Below are 23,093 nucleotides of genomic sequence, written 5' to 3'. Positions count from 1 at the left end.
AACACATTATAAATGATAAATATCCGTGTCATATTTGTCTCTTGGCAATCATACAAAATCAATATTATTGTCATATTAATAAATTCGTCAAGTCAAATTGCGATAATCATAGGGCCAAAGAAAGATAACATTACATGTATAAATGAAAAAAGTGACATTTTCAAATGCATTAAAATACAACAAAGTATTCAACATTCAATGCATTTCAGAACAATCCAATATGAGGACCACATGATTTATCAGCTTTAACAAATTAATTACTCGTATCAATTATTTTACTATCTTCATGATTATAGGTTTATCAGTTATGGCGTTACGTTTCTAAAAAAAAGTGTATCTGATTAAATATTTTTTTTTATCTTTTCTATTTGTGTTCTACGTTAAAAAAGAAGGGCATATCATACCAGAGGGACAATCAAACCCATAGATCGACAATAACTGACAATGCCATGACTAAAAAACAAAAAGACAAATAATAGTTCACATGAAACAACACAGAAAACTAAAATCAAAAAATGGGGATGATCTCAGGTGCGCTCCGGAAGAGTAATCAGATCCTGCTCCAAATGTGACACCCGTCGTATTGCTCATGTTTTTATAAACCCTGTAAACAATCCAATTAGGTAGGTCACATAAGAAACATGTCCAATATCATCTGTGAAACAGATATTCCATACTTATCAACCAACCCGTGATGGCATCCGTAAAATTTAAGGATGTTCTATTCAGTTGGTCTAAGGTAACAGTCAACATGTCAAGCTTTTTGTGTTTCCGTCAGTAATGTTCTTCTCACTAAAACTATCTATTTGAAATTCTTAAGTTTAAAAGAATCACCTAAATACATTAATGAAACACTTCTTAAAATTTCACATTGTTTTAAAATAAATTAATTTTAAAGACTTATCAAATGGATTAGCTTTAAATTATATTCCCTCCAAAACCTACTTTTTTATTTTGAAATTTCCTTACTTTATAAAATTATTCTTGATAAGCCTTTAAAAACCCAGTCTTGTCCTTGTATTTCAAATAGATTTTGCATAGTAACTTTGTAAATATTAAACATGTTAAATAATCCTGTTTATCTGTTTTCTTTAGAAATCTATGACGAGGTTTCCTCGAATTTTCGTTGGTAAACTAGATAAACAAATTTTATCCGAACAAAAAAAAAAAAAGAATTTATATAGCGTGTGTGCATTCCCATGAAGACAATCTGTCTTTATCTTATTACCTGAATGTTCATAATTTTACATTTTCATCGCAAAAATCATTCAGTTGGTTTATAAAAAAGAAGTATATACATTAACGTTTCGCTTTAAAGATGAAAACTTCAAAGCTAGTTAATTTAGTTTAAGTAAAAAAAATAAATTTCAATAAACTTGAATTAAATTGTATCTCATATACAGTAAAGTGTGCTTCATTTAATTTTTTCATGTCTAAAAATCTGTTGACTTCTCTTTTAGACCACCACATTTGTATTTTTTCTAATGATTGTTAACTATGAAACAATTTAGGTATAAGGCTAATAATTTTTTTCTCGAAAATTTAACTGACTGTTAGAAGATTTAAGGACCGTAGATTCAAGTCTTCAAAAAGTTGTTTGTAAATGATTTCTATTCGGTGTAAACAGCCTGTGATCTTAACTAACATCTATACTTCTAATTTTCATCAGGAAATGGATCTGAATCAAATTTTGCCTCTAGATGTTGTCAAACGGACAGAGCTATTCTATATCCTCTCATCTTTTATAATTAGTTTTGCTAGAACCAGTAGTGAAGGTTAGTCATTTGGAATTTGGTTTAAAGTGTGCAACACATATGTTTAGTGTTATTATCGATTAAACAACGCTATATATTATCAGATACAAGTATGTGCTCTACTTAATTTATTATATTTAACTACTTGCAATGTTTACATTAATAAACACTGTTAAGAATGTGACAATTGTTATTCAATTCATATTAAAAGAGTAAAAACTATTATATTTTAAACGCTATAAAACCTGAATACATTGAAGTAGATACCATCTTTCAAAGGAAAATTACAAGCCTGGGAAAGAAACTATGTATCATGTAAGTCAGAACAAACTGAGCGACCATATAACCTCCAGAATTCCATGTTGAAACAATGTACATACATTATACCGAATTGTGACTTTCCGACACAAGCACTGATACCCATGATCATCGATTGAAACGTAAATATCTTTTTAATATTCCAAAAGATGACGTCATTCTACCAAATAATTGATAGGTTTCAAACTAGCTAAGCCTTTCAAATGTATTGTCATGATGGCAATCGCATAAAATTACATTGAATTGACAATAATCCAATTGTATCTAAGATAAATTCATAAATCAAATCCCGCCTTAAGACAAGAAAATGAATATTCTGGTAGGTGTTTTTATTTCTATATTGTGGTTGACAATAGAAAACATGTTAAAAGAAAAAAATGAATCCCCGTAAACTTTGATATGTGTCCATCTTTTTAGTGTTATGTCGATTTGTAGGGGAAATACGTTTGGTTGGAGGTGCGTGTCAGCTACAAGGAAGACTTGAAATATTTCACAATGGTATATGGGGAACCGTCTGTGATGATGGGTTTGGATACCACGATGCAAGTGTCGTTTGCAGACAGCTTGGTTCAAGGTTATGGTTTAAATAATTTGTTGTTGTCAAGACTTTTTATTAAGCGTTCTGTGAAACATTATTGTATAGGAAGATTTATATCCAATCATATTATAATTGGGGGGCGTTATTCTTAAGTCTAATATTTACATATTTTACATAATTCTCATTTCAAAAGGTCTCATGCTAAGTGCATATAGCTATCCGTTTGTAGGGTATTAAAGTATGGGTCACTCTGTCATCGATGCAAACTAAACACCCAGTTTACTTATACAATTGATATATAAAAAGCATATGTGTACTAGTTTTAACTGCAAAACACTTTAAGGTAAAAATGTTCATATAGATGACAGATCTTTATTATATTTGTTTTATATACAAAAAAAGTAAAATTATAAAAATACTAAACTCCGAGGAAAATACAAAACAAAAAGTCCATATTTAAAGGTCAAAATCAATAGCTCAAACACATCAAACAAATGGATAGCAACTGTCATATTTCTGACTAGGGACAGGAATATTATTTCTTACTGTGTAAAAAAAAGTGGATTAAACCTGGTTTCAAAGCTAGCAAAACCTCTCACTTGTATGACAGTCACATCAAATTTCATTAAAGGGACAACGGTGCGTGAAGAAAACAAATAGACATAAAAGGTAAAAATGTCAGAAATACAGCAGTCAACATTGTGTTATAATCTAAATCACTAAAAAAGAACCAAAAAATTATGTAAAAAGGAAGCACAAAATGACATACAGACCAAGCATATTAGCAAAAAAAAAGAAAGGCATGAATGCACAACTGTACCATAGTACAATAACACAGGGATGAGATGTATAAGTACAGAGCCACGTCATTTACTTAACCGAGAAACACAAAAAAGGCATATGGACAAAACACATATTAAAAATGAACGACATGCAACAGACAAGTTTTACCCTTCCGGAGCACCCGAGATCACCCCTAGTTTTTTGGTGGGGTTCGTGTTGTTTATTCGTTAGTTTTCTATGTTGTGTCATGTGTGTTGTTGTTTGTTTGTCTTTTTTCATTTTTAGCCATGGCGTTGTCAGTTTGTTTTAGATTTATGAGTCTGACTGTCCCTTTGGTATCTTTTGTCCCTCTTTTACATTATCACAATAACGGGATGTACTGAGCCACGCGATATGTTTCGAAGTAACACCAAAAGGCATATAGACAAAGCACATTAGCAAAAATAAAAGTCAAGAAAACGAGAATATCATAAACAATAATGACAGAATGTACAAGTACCACAAGTAATCTTTCTTTTAAAAAAGGTATAATATGCCATGTCATAAGACTATATGAACATGACTAGACAATATCAACGAATCCCGAAATACAACGAACAAAGGAAACGTTCATAAAGAACTACGTTAGAAACATCGAATCTCTATAAAACAAAAAAAGAAGTAAACTAATATGCTCTGGATTAGATTAAACCTATAATGACAATAAGTGCAAAACGGAAAATCAATTGTCAAAATATAAATAAAACTTAAACTAAATTGTAGTTACAATAAATATAAGAAGATGTGGTATAAGTGCTATTGAGACAACTCTTCATTTAAGTCACAATTTATAAAAGTAGACCATTATAATTTATTAAAGAAAACCATAATTACAAAGACTATTTTTTAATATAAATTCTGAAGAAAAAGCTAATTTACAAATATGTCATTTGATATTCAGTCAATTTTATATAAATCAGCATACATATATCTATAACATCTATAATACTATCTATACATGTTATAGTTCCTGGACAAATCTTCAGTTTTATACATATGGTGACGGGATAGGACAAATATGGCTTGACAACCTTGCCTGTGTTGGAAACGAGTCGACATTAAGTTATTGTGGTAATAACGGTTGGGGTACACACAACTGTGGTCATCATGAAGACGTGGGAGTCTGGTGTTTCGAGGCATTTGAAGGTAATAAGATATAACCTATGTATGCCGGCAGAATCTTACTAAGTATATTAACAACAAAGGTATCGATGGTGTCAACTTAGGCAATATTATTCATCATGAATTAGTTCAATCGAGAATACCTCCTTATTTCAAAGACCAGTCTGTACCAATCATTTCTTATACCTATACCAAACCTATTGCAACTAAAATTTTCAATTACAAACACGTTTTGCAGGATCTCGATATTGACGACTTCAAGTCTAAACCTCCTGATTGCACTTGTGCTGCTAGTTCCCAATTCATATATAATCCTGCTGGCCACGTTATTACCGGTGACCTCAACATTGTTAATAACACTTCCCTACGAAATGTGTTATCGAAAGGTCCGAAATATCATGAGCCTAAATCCATCAATTGGAAATACAACTTTGAAATTTTGATGGATTCAGTTGGGGATTATGCCAGGCAATGGGCTAAGCGCGAGAAGGAAGACGTAGACACTCCTTCCGAATGGATTAAGGCAGTGATGTCGTTGATACAAATCAGAATTAAGAAACTGAATGGGTCTATCAATGTCCATGCTACGTCAATCTTTAAAGAACCACATGTTGCAAAACACCTATCCTATGACAAATATGGTGTTGTCCCCCCAGATAAAGCCCCAAACAACTTCGTTTTTGTGTGTTAAACTCATTACATTAACTGCTTGATAAACGAATTAGGTGTTGACAATTCACTTGGAAACTATACATATACCCTCACGACACTTACCAAAGAGGAAATCCGGAAAAATCATAGGTCTATTATGTGTTCCTTTGGATTTTCAACCAAAGATGAAGAACTGTATTGGATACCTGAACTACATAATTGTCCTTACAAACAACGGTATATTGCCGGGTCTTCCAAGTGCTCCACGAAACCTCTTTCTAAAGTATTAACTTCTATTTTATCAGCAATCAAAGACGGGCTTTAAAGTTATTGTGAAACTGCCTATTCTAGTGGGGGCGTGAATCAGATGTGGATACTTAAAAATTCCAAAGATCTTTTAGAGTACATACGATCTAACTCTCTTTCATCTTGTAACGGTATTAAAACATTTGACTTTTCTACTCTTTACACAAGTTTTCCACATTTCAAACTAAGAGACAAATTGAAAGAGTTGGTATTGCTTTGCTTCATAAAAAAGAATGGCCAACGTAGATACAAAGATCTTGTCTTAGGGAGGGATAAATCCTACTTTGTACAGGACCACTCTGATTCAAACAAAAAAATCTCTGAAACTGATTTTATCAGGATGCTTGATTTCTTGAATGACAACATATTTGTTACGTTCGGAGGACATGTTTTTCAACAGACTGTCGGCATTCCAATGAGAAAAAACTGTGCCCCTCTTCTTGTCGACTTGTTTCCTTATTATTATGAGGCTGAATTCATGCAGGAACTTCTTAGGAAGATAGATAAGAAGTTAGCAATATCCTTAACTCTACTTTCCGCTATATAGATGATGTTCTTTCACTAAATAATTCAAAATTTGATGACTATGTGGAACGCATCTATCCCATTGAGCTAGAGATAAAGGATACTACAGATACAGTTAAGTCGGCCTCATATCTTGATTTACATCTAGAAATTGACAATGAGGGTCGGTTGAAAACAAAACTTTACGACAAAAGAGATGATTTCAGCTTTCCAATTGTGAACTTTCCATTTCTAAGTAGCAACATTCAAGCAGCACCTGCATACGGGATATATATCTCCCAATTGATACGATATTCCCGTGCTTGCATTTCCTATCATGATTTCTTGATAGTTGGTTGCTGCTCACAAGGAAGCTATTAAACCAAGAGTTCCAAATGGTGAAGTTGAAATCATCCCTTCGTAAATTATGGAATAACAGTTTCACAAATGATATCGGATATGTTCCTTACGTCGTAACTTCAATCCCCTTCCCTTTCATGAATGTGACCTACCGAATTAGACTATTTACCGGATTTATTATCACATAAGCAACACGACGGGTGCCACATGTTGAGCAGGATCTTCTTTTTTCTTCCGGGGCACCTGTGATCACCGCTAGTTTTTTGTTGGGGTTCGTGTTGTTTATTCTTTAGTTTTCTATGTTGTGTTGTGTGTGCTGTTGTTTGTTTGACTTTTTCATTTTTAGCCATGGCGTTGTCAGTTTGTTTTAGATTTATGAGTTTGACTGTCCCTTTGGTATCTTTCATCCCACTTTTAAATATTTCATCAATTTTGAGCCAATATTACCCTAATTTCCTTTAAGAATTAAACAAAACAAAAATTATCGCTTATAAATTCAATTTTGTCTCGGACATGTTCCAACAAAACAAAACGATTGACGTATTTACTATATACGGTTTAGGGAAATAACAACAAATTTACATGTTGTAACATAAAAAATGATTGAAGTATTTATTTTATACGGTTTGAAAAATATGTTTTTTTTTTTACATTTTTCAGAAATGATACCAATTTTTTTTTATATCAAAACAATAACCATGCATAAAAGTGTATGTAGCAAGTACATACAGCTCTCTATACACACTTGAATAATGCCAAAAGGGGGGGGACATTTAGAACTCATGCATTAATTAACCTCAAATTAAAAGCATTATTGAATTGTTCATGAAATCTTGTTTTTCATTCGACATTTAGGTGATCTTAGATTAATTGGTGGAATAGATTATGGAAGACTAGAGATATACCACAGCAATTCATGGGGTTCAATTTGTGATGATGGTTTTACTAAAAACAACGCTATTATTGCATGCAGGCAAATGAAACTAAGGTAGTTCGTTTAAAATGACAGCACCTATTCTAAAGACAAGTTATATCTGGATGTGTTTTCCTACTTATACCAAAAGATGACCGAACGAACCAAAGTTTTCTTATCTATTAAAAACTTCCAGCTTACATGCTATTGTGTTGTCTCTGCTGAATAATTGTCTCATTATGATTTTAGGCGTATATGATGCATTATATTGTATGTTTATTGATTCGTAAGAAAAGAAAAGCAAAATTGACCTTAGATATTTTGATGGCTTTCTTTCTGACAAAGATTTAGTCAGGCGTACTTATACTGACAAATAACAATGACACACCAGCTAATGTAGCTAATATATGTAGGAGATGTGAACACAGGAAATGATATAGTTGTTTTGCAATGACTGAATACTTTTATTTGGTACAGTTGTAAGTACGGAGTACGTTTACTTCGTTATACTATAAAATTTAATTTTAAATGTAAATCATCTTCTGAGTTGCTGCTGTGTTATAACTATCAGCTCACAGACATAATTTTGTTTAACTCTGGTTTAAAATGAAATTGGTAATCAAATTATAAGGAATGACTGTACTATGTTTTCTGACTATTTGAAATAAGATGAAATATTATAACTCGCAACTCGTTATTCAGCGTGCACCACATTTTTTATGTTATTTCTTCCTAGACAGAAATACATATTACAGTCATTTCTTAACTGAAATACAAACCTTAACAAAAGTGCATTATTCTGGATTCAGTAAACAATAGTGTCGGAATAATTTTTAAAAAGTGTGGCTATTTACCATATCTCTTTAAATATATGTTATCGATCTGTGATTACAAATACGATATTTGCCTGCATTGTATTTCCTCATCCAGTAATTTGACAATTTGATGATGTCACATAGATGTTTTAACCTAATCCTAAATTAACAAAGTCGTGTACTTTTTCTGTGTGTCTTTGTTTACATACCAAATCAAATGAGTATTATTATCACGTTATTGTAGTTTATTTTGTGAGAAATAGCGAGACTGTTATACAAACATTATTCACAGAATGAAATAAAATCATTGCAATATATTCCGATAACAGAAGTACACATGCTCAATATTATACTGCTCGTTATGGTACTGGAATGATATGGTTAGATGACGTTAACTGCACTACAACAACACCTAGTATAGACATGTGTAACCATAAAGGATGGGGGATAAATAATTGTGGCCATAGTGAAGATGTTGGTGTAAGATGCCATGGAAGTTTTGAAACACCTAAAGGTACTTTGAAATATATCAAATAGAGAAAAACACAAACATGCAATTATCTTACTGCTTATGTCTAAACGTGACTTAAATGACGAAAATACAGATATTTTGAAACGGTTGACACACAAGTGTAACCAAAAAAATATAGTAAAAAAGTATAAATATAAAGAGAAATCCTTTACGAAGTCCATACGGTTTCTGTTAGTTAATGATAAACTAAGTTTGAAAATGGATGTTTTTGCATAATATTATGTTAATGTATTGAGATGTACCTCAATAATTGTAATACCGAAATTTGTACATTTCATTTAATTTTTGCAGTGAATTTTGCATTTATTACTGTGCTTACATAAATACATACATACATTGTATCAACATTATAGATATCTGCTACTAATTACTAATTATTACTGCTGAAAATAAAACATAAACCCTAAAATATGTGTTTACTTATAAATTGATTCAACTACGTTTAAAGCATGTAAATGGTAAAAACCTAGAAAATAATAAAAAAAAATAAATATAAAAAATGAGACGAAATATAAACTTTGAATAAATCGAAAACTATTGAAGAATGAATAAATTAAATGAAGATCGATTTCTTTTATGATTGACATGTATCTTTTATCAGTACATACTTTTTGATTTGAGAATTTATAATACCGTAGTACAAATTGAAACACCCCTACTGTAAAGAGAAATTCAATAAAATATTTATTCCAACTTGGATGGTCTTAGTTTTTTTTTACTAATCAAAATATGACTGTAGTAGGTGATTTGCGTCTTGTTGGAAGCAACGGTCCACGAGGTGGGCGTCTTGAGGTGTATTACAATCATCAATGGGGAACTGTTTGCCATGACAATTTTGATGTTGTGAGCGCACGTGTTGCATGTAGACAGCTAATGTATAGGTATGTTATATCTGGTATCCACTTTCTATTGGATTTGAAATACATTTGCGAAATCGGTTTAAAAATCAAATGCATAGAATTGCAAACTTAAGAATGTACTAATGTGAGGTTCATGAATCTGTGTCAGATATTAGGGCTCATTGTTTTATTTCCTACGATACATGTTAACATTTTTAGCTCCATAACACCCATATTCTTTTCATATAAAACTTTAATAGCTTATATAAAAGGTCATATAACAGTAATTAAGGCATATTCTAGGTTTCTTTTCTTTTGATTTCTGACTCAAAAAATGCCAATGCCAATATAAGATAATAGGCAGCTTTTTCCACTATTCTTTTTAAAATTTAAATATACAAGTAAATGGAGCTCCATAAACTATCAATATGTTTGCTAGTTGTGTTCCTTATACATGTTATATACTGCTCATAGTACCCTGACTTATATTACTCATTCTGACTTATAGTATCAATTCTATATTCCCATCTTTTTTAATGTCACCTAAGTACATCCTTTAATTAGAATATTTGTGTTTTTATGAAAAAAAATATGCATGTTTATTATTAATGCACATCTAATGTTTTGTATATTAAATGGCATAATGCACAAAAAACGTTGTAATAAAGACACGAAATAGTTATATTTCCCAAAGCTTTACATCCAGAATTCTCAATTTAAAAGGAAAAGTAAATTAGGTTCTTTAACTGCTATGCTATGACTTACACAATGTATAGAAGGAACATCACACTTTCATACGATACCCGGATTAGAAAACTTTGCTCAATTTCTCTATGAAAGAATAATAGCTTTCAGGAATTTCAAAGTGAATTGATTAGACTAAAAACTAAATATATAACGATTACTTGTAAAAATAAAATCACAAAAATACTGAACACCAATATCTCTACTTATTTTTATTCTTTTTCAATATGGACTGTTTAACCCTGCACATTTGATAAAATCATTAATTGTAGTACCAATGAAGTAGAGATATATACAGCAGGGGGCGCTTCATCAAATACTAAAATCTGGATGGATGAAGTCAGATGCAACGGTGATTACCTACGATTGGAAGACTGCAGACGAAATAGTTGGGGCAGTAATGACTGTAGTCATTCTGATGATATTGGTATTAAATGTTTAGGAAAATGTGTAGGTAAATATTGTGAATCAAGTGGTTGTATTTTAAACAATTTTGTTAGTAAGAATGACAAAATTTATTAATTGCTATTTCCATGCTTCATGTTGGCGTACGACGTCAACATTATATACAACTTCAGAAAAATCGTATTTGTTTGGGAACATATATACACAGATGTTGCTAGCAAAATACTGAACTATATAGATTGTTCGATGAGAATTTCTTTCTGAATTTTACCTGTACTCCCAAACACATATTAAACCTAGTTTAACATTTAATATCTTCTAAAAATGCTATACTTGGCAAGAAACAACAATTTCGTGATATTACAAAAATAACCACATGCAGTGAAAAGGGTATTTAATAATTTCGGCACACACAGTAAGCAAGCCATAACAACTCTTTTTATGGATCATATTTAAATGTACTCAAGAAAAGAAAACCACAGAAGCCAGGACATTGATTACAATTTGTGTTTTTACTTAATCTTTCGAGAAGCTTAAGCATACTTTTTGTGCATTGTTTATTCAAGTAAGAGTAGCGTAGAAGATTTTGCGAACTTTCGACGTTAGTACTGATGAACATATTTGTTGATTATTACATTTTAATGTATTAAGTTAGTAGAAATTGGGGCGAATGGTCTGCTTGGAGCTTGTGTAGCACTTCATGTGGCAATGGCAACCAAGTAAGGAGGCGACGATGTAACAGCCCAACTCCTTCTGCAGGAAGCAGTGATTGTAATGGAACAAGTGTTCAAACACAAAGGTGCAATGTAATAGGATGTCCAGGTATATATCATGTATCCAGTTACGTATCATTTCGGATATTCGCTGATTTTTATGACTTATTTAAGATATCCATAATCCGATATAAATAAAATATAAGAGGGTGCCAAGTCCGATATTTGTTAAGTTTGTTAACATTTTTTTAAAACAAGAGGCTCTAACGAGTCTGTATCACTCACCTTGATGTTTGTGCATATTCAACAAAGGACACTGTCCGATATTGTAGACGAGAAACGAATTCAAGATATAAGTCTCTGTGTTAAAGATATTGTATTGCTGGTAATTTAGTCTCTCAAGTTTCCCTTTATGTTCCTTTTTTGCTCAAACCACAAACGAGTGGAAGAATCCTCTGTCAAGTGCAATCACTCCTACAAGGATTGACAGTTTACAAAATTTGTCAGCAACATTTGATTTGAGAGTAGATATCAATATGATATTGTTCTATTTGATGTCTTTTTTTGATATATTTCTATTATAATTACAAAATACGTTGAACCACACACGTCAAAATCACTCGATCCCGTAGTGGAATTAACTATTTATGGATTCTTTTAAATTCTTTATAACTTTTAGACTATTTTTAATCTCGGTCTATTTCTGAAATTTATTCCTACATACTTTCGATTTTTTAACCCTGTATGCTAACATTGCCTAGTATGTGAAATTTTAAAAGTGTCTGTATGTACATGTACATTGAACGACAAATATACGTGACGTATAAAATTTAAATTCTGACGTCAGACACGCAAATCAATGAATGTGTTTGTGTTCTGTTAAATTGTTCCTTTTAAAATTGTTACACAATGATGACTCTTTACCCATATTTTGACTATTATATTTATTGTGTCTGTTTAGTTAACGCATCATTGTAAATATAACGGAACTTGATTAGACTGTCATCAACGTGAGAGGGGTAGCGCTATAAAACCAGGTTTAATCCACCATTTTCTACATTTGTAAATGCCTGTACCAAGTCAGGAATATGACAGATCTTGTCCATTCGTTTTTGATGCGTTTTGGTATTTGATTATGCCATGTGATTATATACTTTCCGATTTGATTTTCATATAAGTTCAGTATTTTTGCCTTGTTGACAATTTTTGTGATTTTAAAGCGTCTATTCCTCTATTTAAGTTTTCATCAGATTAGACAAATCGCAAATGAATAATGGTTAAAAATCACCAATAAAGGGCAATATCTATAACAACGAGTTGTTGGACAATTTCTAACATATTAATGGAATGATCTTGAAGATAATAGGTAAAAGTAAAAGAGTTAAAATATGTCATTTTAAGGGAATAACTCCTACTTGGCAAAAATTGTCTAGATACGGTCCATTTGTTTAAGAGGAGACGATTTTTGTAAAAAAAAAAAAAAACGATGACGAACGACGACGTTGGACGAGTGACGCCGAGATATGCTGAAATAAAGGGACATGATTCTTTTAGTTTTTCAGTTTATCAGTTGTCTATATACTTTCAATTTATGACAGTATCTTATGCCTTAGTCACACATTCACGATTTAGACGCCGGATAAGATATGGATACTATCCGGTATCACTCGTTGAAATCTGTAGGTTTCCGTTTTGTAGTCGTAGTAATGCGTAGTACATGCAGTAGTCGTATATCCAGAACAATTTTTGAACATACTCAAAAGGAAAAGGTCCGCTTCGGGCCGATTTTGGCCTTAAGTTACACGTTCATCTGATGAAAGATAATCAAATATGCTTTAACTTGTCACTTTTTAGATTGATTTTGTTACAAATAAAACAGGCCGCATCCTTGTTCACTATCAACCTTGACATATGTTATGTATTATAATCAAATACCACTTACAGTTAAATACTAAGAATAAACACAAATGCGGCCACTCCCATTCAAAACGGCAACCGTCTAAAAATTTAACTAAAATGCCAAAATTGTGAAGATTTCAGATTTTAGCATAACTTAATGATGCTTGTACCTGATTAATGTGCATTGTTATGTCAAAAAAACAGCCCATTTTTATTTAGCAGAAGCATTTATTTTCCAAGAAATTGCTTAAATTTTACTTTTCAACAATTTTGTAAAACTGCTTTATTTTCGGGTCAAAAAGGAGTAATACTGAATATACTCCTTAGAAGACAGATCAAACAACCGTAGTATATTCGTACTTAATCGTATTTGAACGTATAGATCTGTTTAAGTCCTTATCAAAACCGTATTAATATGTACTTGTTCGTAGGCCGGACGTGTTTCTACGGAATGTTTCAGAGAACAACGTACTATTACGGTTACACCACGTATTTGCTGAGGATACACGATTTCATTACGACGCATTATTGATATGTAGGAGTACAAAACGTTCTAAAAGTATCTACTATTTACTACGGTACAATACAACCAATTATGGAATATTACTGTCTACGACAAACTGGCATCAGGCTTCTGTATAAATACCTTACGTAAAGGGCCAAGCGTAGTCTGTGTCTTGTCGTAGAAGTATACATTACATTATCCTACATAAGCAATCAACAACGGATACTTGCAATCAATTAACTTGAATTGTATATAGATGTGGCACAAAATGCCAGGATAGTGGTTGAGCTACTTGATAACAGACGTAGAGGTGACCCACAACCTTATCCATGGCCAGTATCAGGCTATGCAGCTGCAATTAAGAAATTTATAAGAATACACCAAAATATGAATCAAGAACTGCTTCATGCAATCGGTCTGACAATTATGAATTACACCACATGCTTCAGACAGACAGATAAATGATTAATAAAACAAAACAAAAAAATCATCGATTAACTGTCAAAAAGAAAGTATAAGTCATAAGAAATGATTGACTCCTTATATAATGTGGCGATTCGTACTATTCCACATCGGACCGTTTTATCTCGTTACGAACCCTTACTTATAACGTAGCAAACCACTGTTTATCTGCAATACATATCCCCTACATGTGCTGTTACGTATTAAACCGTTTCAATTCCGTATTATATAGTGTCGTACCGTTCAAACCCGTATCAGTCCTGTCGCCAACAAGTCCTTTCCTTCTTTAACCGTGGTAGATATGTGAAAGCCCATATTCACGACTTTGTGCATCCGTATAGGATTTTTTTCCTAGAATCCTATCATACTACGGGATCATCCGCGAAATTTTATACCTAGTGGGACCGGCGAGTTGATCCGCGAATATGTGACCTGGACATTATACAAAATCGCCAATAATTTTAATATGCTTCGCACGAAATCAGTAAATGTTAAGTGTATAGAATGTAATTTGTTTTCATATAAGCACTTTTAGATTTTCAACACCTTGTTGTAACTATGAGCATTGTTTGATTTGATCGTTATTTTAAAGAACTACTTGACTTCATTGCCGAAGAATAGTTTCTAGCCTTGATGCGGATGTTTCTGTCTTTGCTACTTTTGTGTGTAGCGCCGTTTTAGTCATAAATCACTTTGTTTCACATGCACTAGAGATAAACGTACCAGGTCGTTCACGTATTCTTTAGGTACACATAACTATTGTTTTAACATACACTAGGATATATGCAACAAAATGAGTGGTAACCCGAAAGTCCAATTATATTTTTAAGCTCACGCGATATTCATAGTTTTGTGCCTTCATTTAATTCATGTTTTAATGTGTATACCAATGCTAACAGGAATTTGAATGATTAACAATCATGTACGATGCTCTTCAGATACGTAAAAAAATCATTCAAATTCATTGTTCATGTTGTTAGCATGTTGTTAGTATTGTAAAATAAACAAGTAATTCATGTTTATTTGAGTTGATGGCAGCTGGAGTGATTGGTCTTCGTGGAATCTCTGCAGTGCTACATGTAACGGTGGTATTCAATACCGAACGAGGAAATGTAATGCACCTACACCATTCAATGGAGGACTATATTGCAATGGAACAACGATTATTAGTCGTCCTTGTAACAACAATTATTGTGAAAGTAATTTCTGTTATAAACCTTGACTTAGTGAATGATTGGCCTCTGAGATTCTAATCAGATAAAACCATCATACAAGTTATAACTACATACATATTTTTTGGTATCTTAACTTCTTGATTGGGTTTGAAACTTAAGCACAACAATTAAACATACACTTTATTTAGCCATACGGAGGTTTGGGTTACCTAGACACATACGAATTATATAAATGAGATGAAAAGGTTGCGATATAATCTTACGAAATGGGTGAAATGAATGCGGAACTTCGTTGGCCGATTGGTCTAAGTAGTCGAACTACTGTTTGACCAGCCTGTCTACACTGGGCTTTTTTAGTTAGAATCCTGCACATGGAATTTACACTCAACTATCATCTTAATTGATTAGGATTGTGAGTTTGTCCTACCTAAGATCTTTTATTTTCTCAAACTCCCTCCAGCAATAACAACCGACCGCCACGAAATAGCACAATAGTGTTAAAAGTGTCGTTAAACACTAATCGACCAATTAATGAATAAAATAAATGTGACAAGATATAAAAGAAGGGCGAAAGATACCAAAGGGACAGTCAAACTCATAAATCTAAAACAAACTGACAGCGCCATGGCTAAAAATGAAAAGACAAACAAACAAAAGCACACACGACATAACATAGAAAACTAAAGAATAAACAACACAAACCCCACCAAAAAACTAGGGGTGAACATTGATTATAGGTTAAGCCTTATATAATTGCAGTTAATGGACAGTGGGGAAGTTGGCAGGAGTGGGAGTCTTGCAATACAACGTGCGGAAACGGATTTAGAAATCGATCACGTAACTGTGACAGTCCTTCTCCAATGTTTGGTGGATCTGATTGCATCGGACTCGATTTTTATATTCAAATTTGCAATCAAAGCATATGCCCAGGTAATATCAAATATTTTTTATCAAAGCTTTGAATCAATTTTTTATCTAATTTGATACCATATTGTTACCAATATATTTAATTACGCGCGGGTACCGAAATTCCTTCAGATTTGAAAGTTGTATTACCTTTATTTATTCATGATCAAGACACAAGTTGTAATTCTTATTCTCTTTTGTAGAAGTAACTTTATGTGCAAAAGAGTTCCACCAATTTAGTTTTTAAATCCATATTGAGTTTTAGAAAAATGGGTTTTGAAACGACCTCAAAACGATTCATGATTCTGTTATGAAGAGTTCCAAACTTACATCCATGTAAAAATTCACAACATTGATTATTATACAACATGTTGTGCTTTATTCAACCATTTGCTTACTGTTCAATATTTTAAAGAAATGGATGTTTGTAAAATATTTCATTTGCTAAATTTCAATGATGATTTTTTTTTGGAGAACGTGGCGTGGCGACGTATTCCTTAGATTTTACTTTTTCTAGTGAAAACTTTAACAGTTGTTTTTTTTTTTGCAGTTTTGTGCATATTTACATATAATTAGCAATGTTGAAATACGTGCATTATTCAAATCATAAATATACCAATCGGTCTAGTCAGTCTTTACAAAAAAAAAAACAAAAACAAAAAATACTTGTAATATGTCCGCATTTTTTTGCTAAACAGGTTTAGCTTAGGTACCATTTCGATAGTGTGATTTGAGAATCATAAGTAATTTCCGAAAGCATATTTGAAATAAGATATGTAAATAAAGGCAACAGTAGTACAAATGTATACCGCTGTTCAAAAGTCATAAATCTATTGAGAGAAAACAAATCCGGGTTACAAACTAAAACCGAGGGAATAACTATGAGAGGAAAACAACGCAACAACAGAAATGCCGAAGTGCAACAAAAATAAACGACCATGCGACACATACAGAATAGAACTATCAGATAACAACTGTCGTTTTCCTTGTTATCATTCATTTGCAATAGGTTAATGAAGTTTCTTTGATTGCATTAGACTTTACTTGTATTATAAAAATCGGAGTTATGATATAGACAATTAGAATATGAATATTTTGAAGGTTTGCACATCTATTATATTATATATCTGTATAACTTGTATCTACTTATATATTTTACATCAACGGTAAACTCTGGATTAGTTAAGTACATAATAGTTGTATAATAAACACAATGTTTGCAATACATTCACATTTTACAACTTTATGACTGTCAGGTGCTGAACGAGCGATTTACGGACAACCATCCAAACAGTTCTCTGTTGGACTTCTTGGGGGTGTTGCGGCTGGCTGTATTGTTTTTACTGCTGTCATTATTTTTCTGGGTCTATTTGTGTTCCGTCGATTGAACCCTAATCCAATGGGTAGGTTTATGTATATTTTTTATTTTTGAAAAATTAGGAGTTTAACTAGATAAGTGATTCAGGGTAATATCAACATTATTTCATAGGTAAGATGCGTTTCTTTGTTGAAATACGTCCATATAATTTTAGATACACATAATTTGTTACCATTCTCAATTATATGAGTTAAAGAGATTTACAGTGTGAAGGATCAGTAGATGTATCGTTACCGAAATGTTTTCTCACTAGATGACTGTTTATAATAAGTAAAATAGAAGAAGTACTTAAGAATGACATTATGTGCATTGTCGTATAGCAAGGTCTTGATTGATTTTCTAACAAATAAGATGTTTTCTTTTAATTTTCTCAAATGTGGAAGTAGGTTTACTATGTGGTAGTCTTAATTTATTTGAATCCAATGGAGGTTACATCGTTATGCCATGTGTAACTTTAAAAGTTTCCTCTGATTAACATATACATATATCTTATTGTATCTACTCTTGAACAAAGGGAAATTAATCATAGGAACTGACGATTTCGTGCATTCTTTCGAAAAATGAGTAAAAACAGTTCAAAACGCTGTTTCTCTATTAACGGAGGTACTGACTAACAACGTTTTTTTGCATAATTTGTATCTTGGAATTGTATTTCTATGAAATGTTATGTAATTTTTCTAGGTTAAAATATAACTTTAAATGACAACAGTATTTGGATGAAATAGGGGTGTTCCGTTGGTATAGATTTAAATAATGTTTTATTAACTTTTCTAAACAACTGAATTCGTTATTTTACTTTTTAGCTAGGAAAAATAAAAATGCAGGGTAAGTTTTTTATGTATCAACTTTACAAACGTATTTCAATTTATATGTATATGTCTACTGAATAAAAACTTTTTAAAAATGTTTTTATATGAAAGGGAATCTATGCTTAGATTTATATGACTTTTGCAAAATGTTTTAAATTGTGTTCTATCTTACGAACTCGCACAGTTGCAGGCTAATACATATTAATATACTGTGGTTAAACATTTCTAAACATACATACATGTGTGTTTTATCAATTAACTTGGGAAAATCTAACATGCCATTGACATCAAAGAATTCTCCAAATTTTCAAAAATATTCATAACACAACTACTGTATACATGGTGGTCAACAAGGTTCTACGTACTGTGTATAACGATAATGTGTTTCTTTAGTTTAAACATTTTAATTTCAAAACTTGAAGTTAAAACGCATATAAAACGTCAATGAATATGGAGGGTCACGTGTTATATCATCCTTTTTTATGATTATTGTAAACGATGTAAAATGATATTGACATACATATGAAACAAAATAATAACTCATTTCCTGGAAAGAATCAAAGACATTTTCGGTTTATTCCCTGTTGATGATGGTGGTCAATCCAGGAAAGCGCTTCGGACGCATACAATTAAAAGAATGTTATTTTCATTTAATATCACAAAGCCAAACCCACAATGCATATGTAGTTGTTACATTGATCAATGAGTTTGATGTGGTATTAATCATAAACAAATTGTATCCTTTGTAAAAGGAAGTAAAACGGTTAAATGTATATCATTGATCATGTTTCAGCAACAACCAACGTCTTAGTGAACTACGCGTAGCCAGCCAACCAAACGAGTATGGACGCAGTCAACGTTCTAATGGTACACAAAGTGCTGTTTATGACAATATTGAAATTGGTGGTCATACTAATACTCAGATGAATTGCAATAACGAGGAACTATACGAGAATTTGAAATTATAACGACATAATAAAACTTTTATGTTGTTTTTTTTAATTTCATTATTAAACTTTAGTTCTACTTTTGTTTAAATAAAATTACATTCCAATAACACATTAATATACTTAGTTTCTAATAAGAAATGCTTATTGAATGTTGCTCTGAACCAATTGTCAGTAGTTGCGAGTACCGTCTAATGTGTACTTTGTGTCGTCAGTATTATGAAAGATCTATAAATTACCTGTTATATTTAGTCTGTATTTTAGTTAGATTTATTTATGCTTTGTATCGATTGAATGAGTTAACGTCTTTTTAATTGAGTTATGTTTTTCTTGTGCTGTATTGTTTCTTTACTGTTTACGGTTATGGAATGCAGCATTATGGGATGGTTGGCGTCAGAGAACTTATTTTATCAGCCACATTGTAATGTGCCTATTCGAAGTCTGGACCGTGAAGGTCATTTGTTCTCGTTGGGTTCCAGTCTTTAATAATTGTTTTACGTAAATTTGTTTTTGTTATACCAGAAAACCGTAAGTTTTCTCAATTGTATTGTTTTATATTTTTTTTTCCTCCATGTTTTGTATACATATACATGATATAGACGACTTTACGGCATCATGTTTTCTCATTGTAAAATACCATACGGTTGCCTATAGTTGCCTTCAAACTTATTTATGTAAACTTTGGTGCATTGGTGTTTTATTGGAACTCAAACCACATTCTCTTACGTTTTATTTTGTTTATATATGCAATGAATTGATAAAAGGGCAAACATTACTATCGTGATTGAATATTGCTATCACGACGACTAAAGCACATCTGAGTCCAAAAACAACCGAAATCCCTGGTAAAGAAATTTATATCATATAGTCGAAGTGAAATACACCAAAGGGATATTTATATAATGAGAAGGAAAGTGAAAACGCTAAATGACATTATTGACTTACATGCATCAACACAACAATGAGATGTAAAATAAAAAGGCTGAGTTTACAGATTACTATTTGTTTAATGTGTGAAGCGGTTCAGAATTATCATGATTAAATAGAATTACTTTTTTTTGTTAGGGGAAGAGTCCTGTCGGTTTTTTGTTTTTACAATTGTGTAAACTCAGATACGTGTACCTTTAGGGGGAAATCGCTACATAGTTGAGTACCACATGTGCATGTTAGTGCATAATAAATCCATTGTCACTGAAAGTATAAAACAAAAGTTTACTCAAGTTGCAGACCTTTCTGCAAAATACATGTAATTCAATATACCTCTGTTTCATTTTAAAATATACGCCATTCATTAGAAACGGAGCATTTAAACAATACAAATTATGTTTACATAATTGATATAAATGGGGTTAATCCCCCAAAAGTACTTTAAAAAAATACGGGAGTAAACATCAATTTATATAATAACGTGCAAATTAAAATAAGTACACACTGTTTTATCTTTTGTGTTTGTTTTGCATTAGATCAGAAATTGCGTGGATACCATGTCAATAAGGTTGATCAGGAAGTTTAATATTTGTGACCAATTTAAAAGGATAAATATAACTATAGGTTTAGAAAGAAAAAAAAGTATTTTTATTAGTTAATTAGGCTTCTCTCTCCTCGACAGAATTGCATATGCACGCTGGTTCATTATCAATATAGGTAACAGTACGTGTTTACATAGAAATCCTTGATTCGTCAAAATGATTTTATTCACCACTCGGTTTATACGAAATGTGTTCAAAAACTTGTATCAACACAAACCATATGTAATTAATATTCTAAATGGTTGATGTTTATCCATCAGTAAATATAAGACATTTTTATTCCTTGTGTAGTCGAGGAAGATGATTCAGTGATGGCAGTGATCATTTGATGACGATTTGTTATCTTCACACTTTTTTTCTGCATGCATGAAGGTATTATTGATTTGATATGTGGTATACAATTTTTATAATGACAAAGTCATGCGGATAAAGTTTTTTTTTTCTTTCGGTCTGATAATATATTCAAGAGCTATGGTTTAGGACTTAATTACCGCAAGTAAACTGTTTTTCCACATGTTGTAAAACGATTTTATGCTGTAAAAGATTATCAATTGCATGAAAATGTAATATGTTTCAGTCCACATTCATAAGCCTTATTGATAATATTTATCTTAATATTAGTAAAAATAGTTTGCTTTCCAATAATCCAAAAATACATGAATACGTAAACTACCCCAAGTGTATATGAATAACAAGTCTGTATTTATATGCCGGTACATTTGACAATCACTTAATAATATATAAAATAGGCAACATGATTTACATTTTTTTCAAGCGACTTCACGTTTGAATGAACAGTAGTTGTTTCTAATTAGCATTCACGGTTTTGTAAAAACGGTACCCAATTAACTTCCGATGGTTCAATACAAAGTACATGATAAAAGTTGCAGTGACATAAATAACATTTTATATAACTTTATACAATAAATCATGTTATGGATTACAATTACAGGAATATAAAATAAGTATGGATGCTTCAATGTGTTTGACAATTTTTTAAATTGTATGATAAATATCAATTGCAAACAGTAAGCAAATTAAACGTCAAAGACAACAAAAAAGTTCAAACAATCCAAAATAGAGAAAATATAACGTGGAAGGTGTTTTTTTCAATCGGCTGATTAAGTTTAATTTCAAATGTAGGATTCTTCAAGTCAAGCCTAAAGCATAAACTTGTTATTCAAAACTTTCGTTTAAATTGGTTTAAAAAATGTTGTCAAATTTAAGCTTTATAATAAAGCTCGTCATTTTGTTGTTTAAGGAATGACTGTAATATGTTTCTGTCTATGATGAAATAACATCACAAATGTGGTGTACACGAAATAACACGCGTAGCGGCTTATTTTAAAGTGTGTAGCGCATTTTTATTTGCAGTCAGTAAAGGCAGAATATAACAGTCATTTCTTATAATTTATTCTAAATTCCCTTTTAAACTGGAGTAAATCATAAAACAAAGTTGACGACGTTACGGTCACATGACAAATTATGTCTTCAAGCTGATAAACAAAACAACCGCAGCCAATCAGAAACGCGTGACATTCAACATTAAATTGTAAACGAATCAAAAAAACAACAAAGGATTAATATTCGAATAGAATCGTTGCGGATACACAAGATTAATGTTTTTGCTACTGATAAGCTGGTTGAAAATACAAAGAAACAGAACATCAATTTGATGCGACCTTGTAGTAAAAAGTAAAATCATAAAAATACTGAACTTAGAGGAAAATCAGTTCGGAAAGTCAATAATCACTTGCGTATACAAAATTAAACAGAAGACAATGATATTGAAAAAAAATCAATAACCGTGGATTTTCCCCCTGTTTTTTTAAATAGATAAGAAGGAAGTGATACTTGACATGATGATTTATCACGCACAGAAATATATAAATCATGCAGCACGTTTGACTAAACGGCGGCAACATTTTGCTATTTCATTGTCTGCAACAGATGACAAATCAACTATACGTAGTATAGAATATACATATGAACGAGAATATCTTAAGAAAAAGTTTAAACATATGGAGATGACATGTATCTCAACATATAATCGAATTAAACTTTTGAAAGAAATCTGAATGCCTATTTTAAATCAAATGTCTGTAATCACAATCACTTTCAATATTGCAAACATACAACAAAAGCAG

At 31.7% G+C, this 23,093-nt stretch overlaps 1 protein-coding gene across 1 annotated transcript in view; it reads left to right on the top strand.

Annotated features, from left to right (window-relative positions):
• LOC139494335 (neurotrypsin-like) overlaps positions 1 to 19,438 on the top strand; it is a 21,336-nt gene extending 1,898 nt beyond the window's left edge. The window contains exons 2-14 of the mRNA XM_071282502.1: positions 1,670 to 1,775; positions 2,508 to 2,646; positions 4,400 to 4,578; positions 7,231 to 7,363; positions 8,433 to 8,617; positions 9,375 to 9,516; positions 10,491 to 10,672; positions 11,275 to 11,445; positions 15,231 to 15,401; positions 16,137 to 16,307; positions 17,540 to 17,686; positions 18,465 to 18,486; positions 19,264 to 19,438. Coding sequence (XP_071138603.1) covers positions 1,673 to 1,775; positions 2,508 to 2,646; positions 4,400 to 4,578; positions 7,231 to 7,363; positions 8,433 to 8,617; positions 9,375 to 9,516; positions 10,491 to 10,672; positions 11,275 to 11,445; positions 15,231 to 15,401; positions 16,137 to 16,307; positions 17,540 to 17,686; positions 18,465 to 18,486; positions 19,264 to 19,438 — 1,920 coding nt within the window. The 5' untranslated portion in view covers positions 1,670 to 1,672. The remainder of the gene's footprint in view (positions 1 to 1,669; positions 1,776 to 2,507; positions 2,647 to 4,399; positions 4,579 to 7,230; positions 7,364 to 8,432; positions 8,618 to 9,374; positions 9,517 to 10,490; positions 10,673 to 11,274; positions 11,446 to 15,230; positions 15,402 to 16,136; positions 16,308 to 17,539; positions 17,687 to 18,464; positions 18,487 to 19,263) is intronic.
• Positions 19,439 to 23,093: the final 3,655 nt, after the last annotated feature.

The sequence above is a fragment of the Mytilus edulis genome, chromosome 11 (genome assembly GCF_963676685.1).
Source record: "Mytilus edulis chromosome 11, xbMytEdul2.2, whole genome shotgun sequence".
In the NCBI taxonomy this organism is placed as follows: Eukaryota; Metazoa; Mollusca; class Bivalvia; order Mytilida; family Mytilidae; genus Mytilus; species Mytilus edulis.
The sequence above is the reverse complement of the archived record's forward strand: the minus strand, read 5'-3'. Positions and strand labels throughout refer to the sequence as shown.